Source organism: Papaver somniferum, chromosome 10, assembly GCF_003573695.1.
Source record: "Papaver somniferum cultivar HN1 chromosome 10, ASM357369v1, whole genome shotgun sequence".
Lineage (NCBI taxonomy): Eukaryota > Viridiplantae > Streptophyta > Magnoliopsida > Ranunculales > Papaveraceae > Papaver > Papaver somniferum.
Genome location: NC_039367.1, coordinates 138,521,795 through 138,533,897, shown reverse-complemented (window position 1 = coordinate 138,533,897; position 12,103 = coordinate 138,521,795). Strand labels below are relative to the sequence as shown.

Sequence of the window (12,103 nt, the reverse complement as noted above, 5' to 3'; positions counted from 1 at the left end):
AATCTCTTAGTCAGATTTTTTCCTATCCTAATTCGTGGTACGTTAGTTCAGTGGGTTTATCTGGAGGTTTAATTCTGCTTTGGAAAAATGGTATTCCTTGTGAAATAGTCTGTAGTAAAGATAATATGGTCCATGTGTTAATTCAGTCCAATCCCTCCAGACAAGAGTGGTTATTATCTTGTGTTTCTGGGTCTACTCAGGTGGATATGAAGAAAATACAATGAGATTTCTTACAAGACCTTAGTGAAAATGTCTTTCAGCCCTGGGTATTTTTTGGAGACCTTAATGTTCATCTTAATAATAAAGGTCAATCATAAAATAATAATTCTATTGACAATTGGGTCACTAGAATCATTGATTCAGCTGGATTAATGGATTTGGGTTTCATAGGCTCTAATTACACTTGGCCTAATAAGATAAATGGAAAGGGATATAAAAGAAGAAGGATAGATATGGATCTTCACAATGCTTCATGGCAAATAGAATTTCCCAATTCTAAGTTATATCACCTCCCATTTAGAGCTCAAATCATTGTCCAATTTTATTTCTAACAGAAGATGACTGTCATAAACTTAATGTCTCTTGGAAATTTTATAAAAGTTGGCTCATAGATTCTTCTTGTGGTGAATTAATCAATAATTCTTGGAGATCTTTACCCAACAATATTTCCTTCTCAGATAGGTTGAACAAAACAAGGAAGAACTTAGCCAAATGGAATAAAGAGAAATTTGGAAATATTAGAGAACATATCAAATATTACAAAAATCAATTATCCCACCTTCAGTCTCTTCCATACTGTGATAACATTAGTTCCCACATTCAAAATGTAATTGATAATCTAAATAAATGGGAACAAATTGAATCTGAATTCTGGCAGCAAAAATCGGGTGACAATTGGATTAGAGATGTTGATAATAACACAGCTTATTTTCACTCCAAAGCCAACAGAATAAGATCGAAAAATAACATATCTGCTCTTAGAGATTCAAATGGTAAATGGCATCATAAAAGAGAATATTTAGCTAACCTTCTTAAGGATCACTTCTCTTCAATAGCCAATACCACTAATCCACAGTTACAGGATATGTCTTTTGATCTTATTCAACCAATAATTTCTCCTCAAGATAATGACTTGCTTATGATGATTCTAACTAAGGAGGAAATATATAATACTTTGAAAACCATGTCAAGCTGAAGCTCTCCAGGTTTAGATGGTTTCCCTGTTGGGTTTTATCTTTCGCAGTGGAGTCTTTTGGGCGATGACATAACTTCTATGGTCCAGGATTTCTTTATAACTAAGAAATTACCAGATCATATCAATCAAACCATCACTTTCTTAATCCCTAAATCCTTAAACCCTATATCTCCAAATGACTACATGCCTATAGGATTGTGCAACTGCTCATACAAGATCATTTCAAAACTCATAGTCTTAAGGATAAAACCTTTAATGGAGACGCTGATTTCTCCATACCAGGCAGCGTATGTCCCAAAAAGGTTAATAAATGATAATATCATCATGGCTCATGAATTAATTCATTCGATGAAAAATTCGAAAAAAAAAACAGGGTTAATAGCTCTCAAGTTGGACATGTCGAAAGCTTTCGACAGATTAAAATGGAAGTTTATTGATAAAATGTTATAACATCTAGGGTTCTGCGAAGATTGGAGAACACTTATCCAACAATGCATTTCGACCACGTCTGTCTCTATAAGGCTGAACGGAAGCATATGTACTTCCTATATTCCATCAAGAGGGCTAAGGAAGGGAGATCCATTATTTTCCTATCTGTTCATATTATCCATGGAGTATCTATCTAGAGCCTTAGAGCAAGCTAAAACTTCTAATCAAATACAGGGAATTCGGGTTTCTCATAATGTAATTTCGATAAATCATCTGCTATTCGCTGATGATTGTCTACTGTTTTTTCATGCTTCTCAATTAGGTCTTTCTCATATATCTAAGATTCTTCAGGACTTTGGAATGTTTTCAGGACAATTTATCAACTTCTCTAAATCTGCAGCCTTCATTTGTGGTGATATCTCTCATGAAGAGAAATTATCCATAATTGACAGTCTTGGAGTTAAGCAGTTGTGTAAAAAAGATAAATATTTGGGTTTACCAATTATTCTTGGAAAATCCAAAGTAAATTCCTTCTCGTCCATTAATGATTCTTTTGAAAATAGGTTTAATGGCTAGAGTGCCAAAACTCTAAACCAAGCAGCAAGAACCACTATGGTAAAGTCAGTTCTAAACTCTATCCCAGCTCATTTTATGAGTAACTTTAAATTACCAAAAACTACTTTGAACCAGTTAGACATGCTTCAAAGGAAATTTTGGTGGGGACACAGAGAAAAGAATGGAATTAAATTCATTTCCTGGGATTCTCTTTGTCATTCTAAAGAAGAAGGAGGACTTGTTTTCCGCAATCTTGAAAAGTATAACTTGGCTTTAATTACTAATTGGCATGAAGATTGTGTACAGAAACAGATAAGCCATGGGTTCAAAGTATGAAAGCCAAATATTTTCCAACATGTGATTTCCTTCATCTTCGGGAAAAACATCAAAACTCTTTAGTTTGGAAAGGGATTGAAATGAGTATAGATATTGTTAGACAATACCATAGATGGGATGTTAGGAGCGGAACTAAGATTCTCATTTGGTATGATAAGTGGGTTAGAGACTGGGACTATCCTCCAGTACCGAAGGATTCTTTTAGAGAACCTACAAGATTGGTTTATATTTCAGATCTAATGTTGAACAATCATAGAAGATGGAACACAAGCTTAATTAAGGATCTATTCCCAGATCATATTGCAGATTTAATTTTTCAAATGAATTTAGTGCAAAACAGACAGGATAGACTAGTCTGGGAACCTGATATAAGTGATAATTTACTGTAAAGTCAGCATATAAGGCTTTAACTTATGAGAATTACAGAACACATCAGCAATCTCAAATTATTCCTAAAATAGTTTGGAGAAATGTCTGGAGAGCTGCAGTTCCACACATGGTGAAATTGTTCATTTGGAAATGCTTAAGAGCTATTGTTCCAACTAGGGAAAAAACATAGATACTAAATGCCCTAATTGTAACCCGAAGTCAGAATCATTGTGGCATTTGCTCATAGAATGTGACTGTGCTAGAGCTATATGGTTATCGATGAATGTCAATGTAGCTACCATTCAGTCTCAACACATAGATATTTCTTCTTGGATCTCTAGCTGGCTATCATATACTGGTCAGGCAGATGCAGATCAAACACTTTGGCAGACAACTCTTATGTGCACGATATGGTACATTTGGAAAAATAGATGTATGAAGGTCTTCCAAAACAAAAAATATAACTGTTGGTCCACCTGTAGTGCAATAAAGAGTCTTGTTACTCAATGCATGACTGAAAATCAGTACCAGAACAAGAAGAAAAATCTATCTTCTGAACAGCAATGGTGTCCTCCCCCATATAATTTCTTGAAAATGAACATTGATGCATCTTTTGATCATAATTCTAAAAATGTGGGAATTGGTTTAATTTTAAGGGATCATGCAGGCACAACAAGAGGCATCAGGGGAAGATACATCAATGGAGGGATAGACCCAGAACATGCAAAATGCCTGGCCATGAAACAAGCTATCTTATGAGGCAAATAATTGCAGCTTCAAAACGTTATCTATGAAACAGACTGTATAAATGTAGTTAGCTCTATCAAAAATGCCAACTCTGTAGTCCACTGGATGAACTAGGGATATGTAGATGAAATAAGGCATTTGTTGTCTTCCTTTTCTTATTTTGATGTTAATCATGTCAAAAGAACTTCAAATAATATAGCTCATGTACTAGCTAACAAAGCTAGAACTAGTAAAGCCTCTTTTGAATTTTGGTGTAACATCTAACAAAGCTAGGACTAGTAAAGCCTCTTTTGAATTTTGGTGTAACATCCCTGATGAGTATGAAAAATTATTAAGGGATGAAAGGCTTGCTAGTAAGAAGTTATGTAATGTTTCAGCTTAAATGAAGAAGTTTCTTTCCATAAAATAAAAAAAAAAAAAAAAAAAATCCACCATTTGATTGCTTCTTGAAAACTTGGTACGTATGGGCTGTGTACTATGGACATGTTTTTGACATCATTTTCAAACACGCCAATCAAGAAAATGATGAAAAGTAAAAGGCCATTAGATACATTGAAAATTGAGAAAGGTAGCCAAATTGACATTTTTTTAGCACAGAACCGCAGTATTAGTTGCAGATTTTAAAAATCCACTGGATACCATCTTGGGGACGGACAAATTCCGAATTCAGGTCGTCAACACCAGCTTCACCAAAAAGCAAGCTTGTCTCGCTTAATGCTCAGCATTACAGGTGTGATAAGGCGCCACTCAAGTTATCAATGGAAAATTAATAAGAAAGCTACACCCCAAGCTATCAAAACCAAGTATGAAGAGCTATACGAGAAGCTTTCATGATGAACAAACCTGGAACACCATATGGCTGCTCAAGGACAGTACCGGAAAGATCAAACTGAATAACAATATATAAAAGAAAACAATGGCTATTTCTGTAAATTCTTTAGGGAGGGAGCTAACTCTCAAAAGTATACAAACTATTTTCAATTAAAAGATAAATTTGGCCTTAATTATCTCTCCCAAAGTTACCAACCATAAACAGTGATATCTCAGACGATGTGAATAAACTGAGAACCTAGTTACGGATAACACGAGCCTTGTACATGCAAATGTATGCCATATGCCAGTCACCTGATAAAATAACATAGAAGTGGAAGTTTATTATGCAATAAAATAAAGAAAAGGATATAGAATCTTAAAACTCGGGATAGGTTATGTACTCACCTCCACCAGAGAGTTTTGTAATGTCTTCTTCGCGTTGTGGAATCGGATTGTCGTCATCAAATTGAATCCATTTACCTGCAAAAACAATGTATACCATTGTTTTAGTCAATTAATACACTGGTATTCTTCTCAGATTCAATCAAATAAGCTCATGGATTCAAGATTTTACGCACCACTTTCTTGTTTTACCCAAGCAACATAATGCCCTGAGTCGGCACTCCTTCCTTTATGCGTTAAGACAGAAACTAACTCATAAACTCCAGTTAACTGCCCCTCACTTTCAGAAGTAGCACCTAAAATGTTGTTCATCAAAGTCAGCACACTTAAAAATGGCAATACAGAAGAATGAAGCTAATTGCTAGCATTAAAGTTGGTTGTTCTTTTTGCTAGTTTACCTTCCTGAGATGAAGTGGCCGATGATTCCCCTTTTGCACTTGATGATCCCTGAAGAAATATGACCCCTTGTCACTATACAATATGTGCTTACTAAATGAATCTTGGTCACAGCGGCAAAAGTTCACCATGGACCAACTATCTAACCATTATTATATGCATGTTGGAGACAACATCTAACTGCTATGTTCAAGGAGATGACCATTACCTCTGCGTCAAGCATCTTGACATCAGTGTCTTTTGACTTCTTTTCTTCAATTTTCAAACCAGCTTTCCTTCCTTCCTCATCTCTCAAAAGCTATCAAAATGAACCAACAATGAGTCGATCAACGAGAAGAAGATGTTTCTTGAAGTTACGAAAGCAAAAGAACAAACAAAAAGCGTCAGGTATAACGAAGCAACAACAGCTATTATCTGGGTGTTTATGAGTGAGTACCTTGCGTGGAACTTCCAACTTTTTGCGAAGCTCATCTGAGCACAGATCATAAACATCCAACTCCAATGGGTAGTCCACTTTCTGCAACAAAGACATATAATTCAGATTATTTGAAGAGTAGGAGGGCATAAAACGGGAGTTGTTACAGACTGAGAACTAATTAGCTTTACAGCAGTCATACTTTGATAGAAGTACTATTTACTATTACAAACAAAACATAGTTTGCAATTCAAAAGAAATCAAATATAAGATTACCCGCAAAATCTTTGCTTTCTGGTTCGATTCCCTCTTCCAGAAAAATCGAACAAACTGGACGGTCAAATACCTGGACAGACAGCAAGTATTACTTTATCAAGCATATATCTTGTAGCAATATATACAGCAAAAAGAAATGATGCAAGACGAGCAAAATCCATGGTGTTGATTACTGAGACCACTTGAGATGTCTTTTTGGGCACATAACCTTTTGCTCAGATAAAAGTATAATTCTTCACCTAAAGGAAAAATAACTACCACTCGTGATCCTTTAGACCACTGAGAAGGAAAGATGTTGCAGAAGTTTAAAGATGTTGCAGAAGTTTGGGGGGAAAGGAAGACAGTGATCCAAAATAATACCTAACTTTATGGGGATTGAAAAATAAAATATTTCAGGTTATTCTCTTACGATCAAAGATTAGTTCAAGTGGGAATCCATTGTAATTACATAGTCTGTGACGAATTATTTCAAGTGGGAATCCATTGTAACTTACATAGTCTGCCAGCACCTATTTTGTGGTTTTATTAGCATAACAACTTTTTAAGTCAAATCAATAATATATATATATATATATATATATATATATATATATATATATATATATATATATATATATCTTTTTAAAAAAGGTTGTTCTTGCCTTGGTAAGTCGTTGATGCGTGATTCTTTCAGATAAATTGAACTGCGCCCCAAGGAAGGTGAAACCTTTTCTAACTCTGATTTCAGACCCTGCATGAATTAAAAGATCACAAATGAATACATGATAAGATCCATGATGGATGGTTATGCAAAAATTGACCTTCTTCTTCTTAGCCTTTAGTCCCAAACAAGTTGGGGTAGGCTAGAAAGGGAATACGAGAACTTCGCTCCCGCCCTGTCCCAAGGGAATGGCTGCTTTTCTACCAAACAAAGGTGCACGAGGACTTCCCAAGCGGTCACCCATCTTGGTACTGCTCTCGCCCTCTACTGGTCTATGCCTAGGGTTTTACGGTTGGCTCGCCAAGCCCATAATAAACGTTCCTCCATTGACCAATGCATGCATTTAATTCAGTGGAAAGGAAAGTTGGGGTTCATAACTTTAATACTTTAGATTTTCAATTTTCATCAAAAATATTCTACACATAACATATCTAGATGAGAAACAAAACATGTGAACTCAGACCCAATGTATAAGGGAAACTAAGAAGGGAAGGGAAAAAGAAAGACAACAAACACTAGATGTTCCAAAGTGGAAAACTAGCATGTAATCTTTAGTCGACAGACTGTTCGAAATTCACGTAACTACACACTTACATGCTTTAATCCCTCGTGCAGATGGTTCACTTCATGGGAGATATGGCATTTAAGTGAGTATACTGACTCTGTCTCGGAGCTTTCTTCACCACTTTCTGCACAATGCATCCTAGCAAACAACATTACATGAATACCTGCTGGACCTAAAAAAAAGACTTAATGTACTACAGAAGAAAGAGAAGACAAGAAACTATAAATAATCTCTAAACATCAGAGTACCTGTTGACAAGATCAATTCCAAAAAGTTTCTTCACAGCTTCAGAATTTTCACTGCAAGTGAACAAACAAAGCATGGTCAACATCCAATACGAATATGTAAGACCTACATCACAAGCTCAATTAAATGATAGAGCTTTAACGTAATAACAAGTTAATAACAAAACGACGTAGAGATTCATTCACTTCTATCCAGAGAAAATTGAAAAATAAATAATGACAAGATCACTCTAAAGAATTTAATAACCTTTCCCTCTCTCGATACTGTATATGGAAATAAATCAATAACTATCTGAATGACATAGGATCAACCAAAAACAGAAATTGGATTAAATGATCAGAATCACTAAAATGTTAAGAAACCTGCCAAAAACATTTGTAACTACAGAAGGAAGTTGATATACCTGCCATTTGGTGCTTTAAGAGACTGTGAAAGAGTATACATAATTTGGGTCCAACATTCCTCGGCATCCTATTTTTATTCAATGAACCAGATCAACTGATTAGCAAATTCCAATCAGTGGGTACTTAACAGCTTCATAGGAACAATAGAATACCTGTTGCATGAAGGCACCATTATGCAGCTGGCCAAATTGTGGATACTTTTTCCGCAACATCTGTCGGGATGAGAAGATGAGAAACCATAGCAAGAAGATTATGCTAACAAGAAAAGGTTCACGTAAGAAAAGGTTCACGTTAAAGGCATAGATGGCATCAAAAGGGTACCGCTTTCCTGAGGTTTTATGGTGTTTTAAAATGGTCAAGATTTGTACTATATGATCAGGCTCATGCATATCTTAACACTGTTCCAGTAGCTAACGTTCTCATTCTTACCCACTAAGCCTATATCTTCCCAATTTATTACACTATTAAAATAGTCAAGGCCCAGTTTTATTTGTCAACTGCAGATCTTGAAAGTTTGAACTTTTTTATGCTGGAGTTCATGTTTTCTGTTAGGTCAGATTAGTTAAGATAAAGGAAAACAGATCAAAGAGAACTCACCATCCAAAACTGCATCGGGGAGACAGGTTTAACATTTCGATCTAGCTCACCAAACAGATCCCGGGTTGCAATAGTCAGAAGATGTGAAGACTGATCCAAGTCATTGGTTTTTCCAGGATACCTAATCGAAAATAAAATAGTTAAAACAACTATTGGGGATATGAAAAATACGCAAATGCAAACCTAATATACTATGGAAATATAATTATTTTATGTAAAAACAAAAAAACTTACTTAATTAGCTCAGATTTCAACTCAGGGACTGAATGCAAGCATTGAAGGGTAGAGTTCATGTAGCACGTGTTTCCCAAATTATACAGACCAGCAGTGTGCCCCTGTGAAACCAGTTATAGTCTTTCAAGTTTAGATAGAGTAATGGTACAAACAGAATATTCATCGTAAATTTATACCCATTGAGTTGCAGGTGCACGGAGGAAATGAAAGAAAGAAAATCCCATGACAAAGCGATAATACTAAGAGCTATATAGTTTCAACGCGTCATATAGAATAATCATCAAAAAATAGGCCATTTAAGTGTAACTTTTGGACTTGAGGAACTACTACATCTCTTTTGGACTTGAGGAACTACTGCATCTCAAAAACCAAAAATGGGTTTTTAGTTATCTACTAATTCAGAAGAGGATACACTTAGTTGTTAGCTGACATCTGGCGGTCACCTCATTGAATGATCTAAGGAGACGTCCCAATACCTTCTTTTGCTAATGAAGGGAAAAGTTAACATTACAGCTAGGTTCTAATTGATATACCAACAGCTTGACAACAAAGTTCTACAGATAACCGAGGTAAAATGATAAAAATCTGGTCAAATTCCGCGTCGGCCATGCTATAATCAGGATTGTCTAAAATATAAAATGTTTGACACTAGGTAGAGATACATATTCAAAGTCGAATAGTGAATATATAAATGGAGAACCAACTAAAACCATTGACCACTTATCCAGCCACTAAAAACTAAGATCCAAACCAAAGTTAAACTCAAATGTAGCAGTGCTAGATGGAAACACAAAATTTATTGTCAAGATTAAGTTGTGAAAGTCAGGATTAAATTTAAAAAAAAAAAAGAAAAATCAATAGAACAATTTAAGAATGAACCTAAAGAGTACCAGTATAACAAGCAAAACGTAAATCAACATGGTTAAACAAGAAAGTTATGCATCTCACCACAGCAACGGCCTGCTCTTCTTCCGGGAGGTCTTCCATAAAAACAGGACCCTTCTCTGGAGCTTTCACAATCTCATCCGCAGTTCCCATCATCATTAGTTTTTGCCCCTAGCATCCACAGATATATTGAGCAGAATTCACATGAAAAACTATACAGCACACAAATAGGTTTTGAGAAGTTCCAACACTACATAACAAGAAGGTAGTACCTCTTTTACATTTAATGTCGACCAATCATCATCATCCTGTATAGAAAAGAGCAAAACAAACCAGGCAAGTCAAAAAGCATGATATAATCACCAAACGTGCCAGTTAAAACAGATATAGTCTATTGTTACCTTTAACAAACCACCGTTAATCATAATCTTTTGCCTTTCTGGAGGCACTCCAGTAAGATCATACAACTGTGATTTAAAGACTAGTGGTGGGAGACTTGGATCAATTTCCACCTTTTTTAACAACTCTTTTTGCCATTTTACAGTAACTACAAAACCACAAAGACAAACACCATCAGGAAGAAAATCTCAAAATGCCATACAAGGAACAAAAAAAGCACAAATGCGTCACCGCAACCCGAAGAACTACCTTTGATCACTACCATTAGCAAATTCGGCATACAGAATTAGCCTCCAACAATCACGAAATGAAATTTCTATAACTATCCAACAAAAACTAATGAAATTCTTACAACTTATCAAGTACACATCTACCGAATACTGATTTCAATAGCATTCCAATTCCACTACACTAATTGAACCACACCATAGTTATACAACTATGTAACTGAATAGTAAGACTTCATATTACTTAGTGTATACACATCAACCCCAATATCATCTGTGTGTCTCTACTACCCCCAAACTATCAGTTCTTTTTATTGTTCTTCATTTTTTCTTGTCACCCACAAAACTTCTACACGATAACGAAGACCAAAAATTCAACAAAAAATCACAGAATTTAAAATACAATCTCATCTCCTCAAACTGATATCATAACCTATACATGATAAAAATAAAACCTATCAATTAGTTATAAATATAATAAAAAGAAATGACAAATAACAAAAAAACTACTATCCCAAACTTAGTATCATCGTGTATTCGCCCACATTCCTAAATACAGTATCAGATTTCAATATCAATAACATTCTAATTCCACTGGATCTCATCAATTCCAGTTCAAACCTAACCTAATTTTATCAAATAACAAATTCTCACAAACCCTAGTTTCCCAAATCATAATTACAGTATTAAACAATAAGGTTTTATCTCAACAGCCTCAAAAAATCGAAAGGCAGCTCAAATCAAAACCTCATGCAAAAAGACAAAATTAAACCTAGAAACCACTCAATTACTTCAACATATTGGGGAAAAAAAAGGAATCGACAAACACAGAACAGCTACTATCTGTGTATTCGCCCACATTCTTAATTACAGTATCAGATTTCAATCGATAAAAATTCTAATTCAACTAAAATAATCGTATCCTCATCAATTCCACTTCAAACCTAACCTAATAATTTATCAACAACGATTTCTCACAAGCCCTAGTTTCCCAAATCACAATTAACAGTACTAAACAAATAAGATTCCTCACAAAAACCTCAGAAAACCCAAATCAAAAAGCAACCAAACCATAATAACTTCGTACAAAGATGGAATTAGACCTAAAAAAATACTCAATTAGTTTTAATAATTAAAAAAATTGACAAATGGATTATGAAATCAATACTGCATAAGAATGAATGGGTGATGGAATCGAGGGATTAGAGTATCGAACCTGTAGGCATGATTGCTGTGTGAGAACGAAGAGGGGAGAGTTGAGAGAGGCTCTGAAGAAGAAAGAGTGAAGGAAACTTGTTGAGAGAGGCAGGGACTTATGTGTGTTTTCTCTTGTACTGGAAGCACAAGGGTAGAATGGGTGTTATGAGCGCCGGTGTTGCAGATAAAGGCAGCTGTTCTAGAACTAGAATAAATCTGTGTAGTCAAAGTTGGTCAACGGTTGGTCTTGGTCTGATTCACAAATCTGTAATAGCTTGTTTGGGTAAGAAGTGGAAGTCAATTTTGGAAGTCAGAAGGAAAACATTTTGCTTCACAAAAAGTTAACTTTCTTATTTGTAAAGCAAAAAATTATATTCGTGCTTATGTTATTTAAAAATTATATTTATTAAATTAACTTCTTGATTTTTGACTTTTGGAAGTCGAAAAATTACTTCTCATGGTGCATCCAAACACCTTATAAAAATATCTCTATGGTACTACTTTCGATTTGAAATCCGTGGCCTTTTTCCTTGATACAAGAAGTGGTTCAAGGATTCGTTTGAATGTGAGCTTGAATTGTCTGCCGATTTGGCGCATAGAAAATGAAATTTGCGCCCAATTGTTAGGCGAAAAAGGATATTGATCCATTAGATTAAATCATCCTAGGTAGATCCAACAACTTCAATCCACACTTTTTATTTGCGTCTAACCAAAGA

At 35.1% G+C, this 12,103-nt stretch overlaps 1 protein-coding gene across 1 annotated transcript; it reads right to left on the bottom strand.

Annotated features, from left to right (window-relative positions):
• Window positions 1-4,503: 4,503 nt before the first annotated feature.
• On the bottom strand, window positions 4,504-11,528 carry LOC113318606 (ubiquitin carboxyl-terminal hydrolase 6-like). Its single transcript, XM_026566788.1, has 18 exons — window positions 11,407-11,528; window positions 9,966-10,111; window positions 9,837-9,872; window positions 9,628-9,735; window positions 8,680-8,780; window positions 8,446-8,566; window positions 8,001-8,060; window positions 7,848-7,915; window positions 7,447-7,497; window positions 7,228-7,336; window positions 6,575-6,663; window positions 5,934-6,003; window positions 5,679-5,759; window positions 5,451-5,540; window positions 5,245-5,293; window positions 5,023-5,142; window positions 4,850-4,924; window positions 4,504-4,756 (listed from the first exon to the last, which is right to left on the bottom strand). The coding sequence occupies exons 1-18, from the start codon at window positions 11,414-11,416 to the stop codon at window positions 4,701-4,703; spliced, it is 1,440 nt and encodes a 479-aa protein (XP_026422573.1). The 5' UTR covers window positions 11,417-11,528; the 3' UTR covers window positions 4,504-4,700.
• Window positions 11,529-12,103: the final 575 nt, after the last annotated feature.

What these genes read in the sequence shown, in the direction of transcription:
- LOC113318606 (XM_026566788.1), bottom strand. An exon ending in TTAACGGTGGTTTGTTAAAG is followed by an intron (nt 9,873 to 9,965) that starts GTAACAATAGAC and finishes TTTTCTATACAG; the next exon opens with GATGATGATGATTGGTCGAC. An exon ending in AAGAGCAGGCCGTTGCTGTG is followed by an intron (nt 8,781 to 9,627) that starts GTGAGATGCATA and finishes CTGGTTTCACAG; the next exon opens with GGGCACACTGCTGGTCTGTA.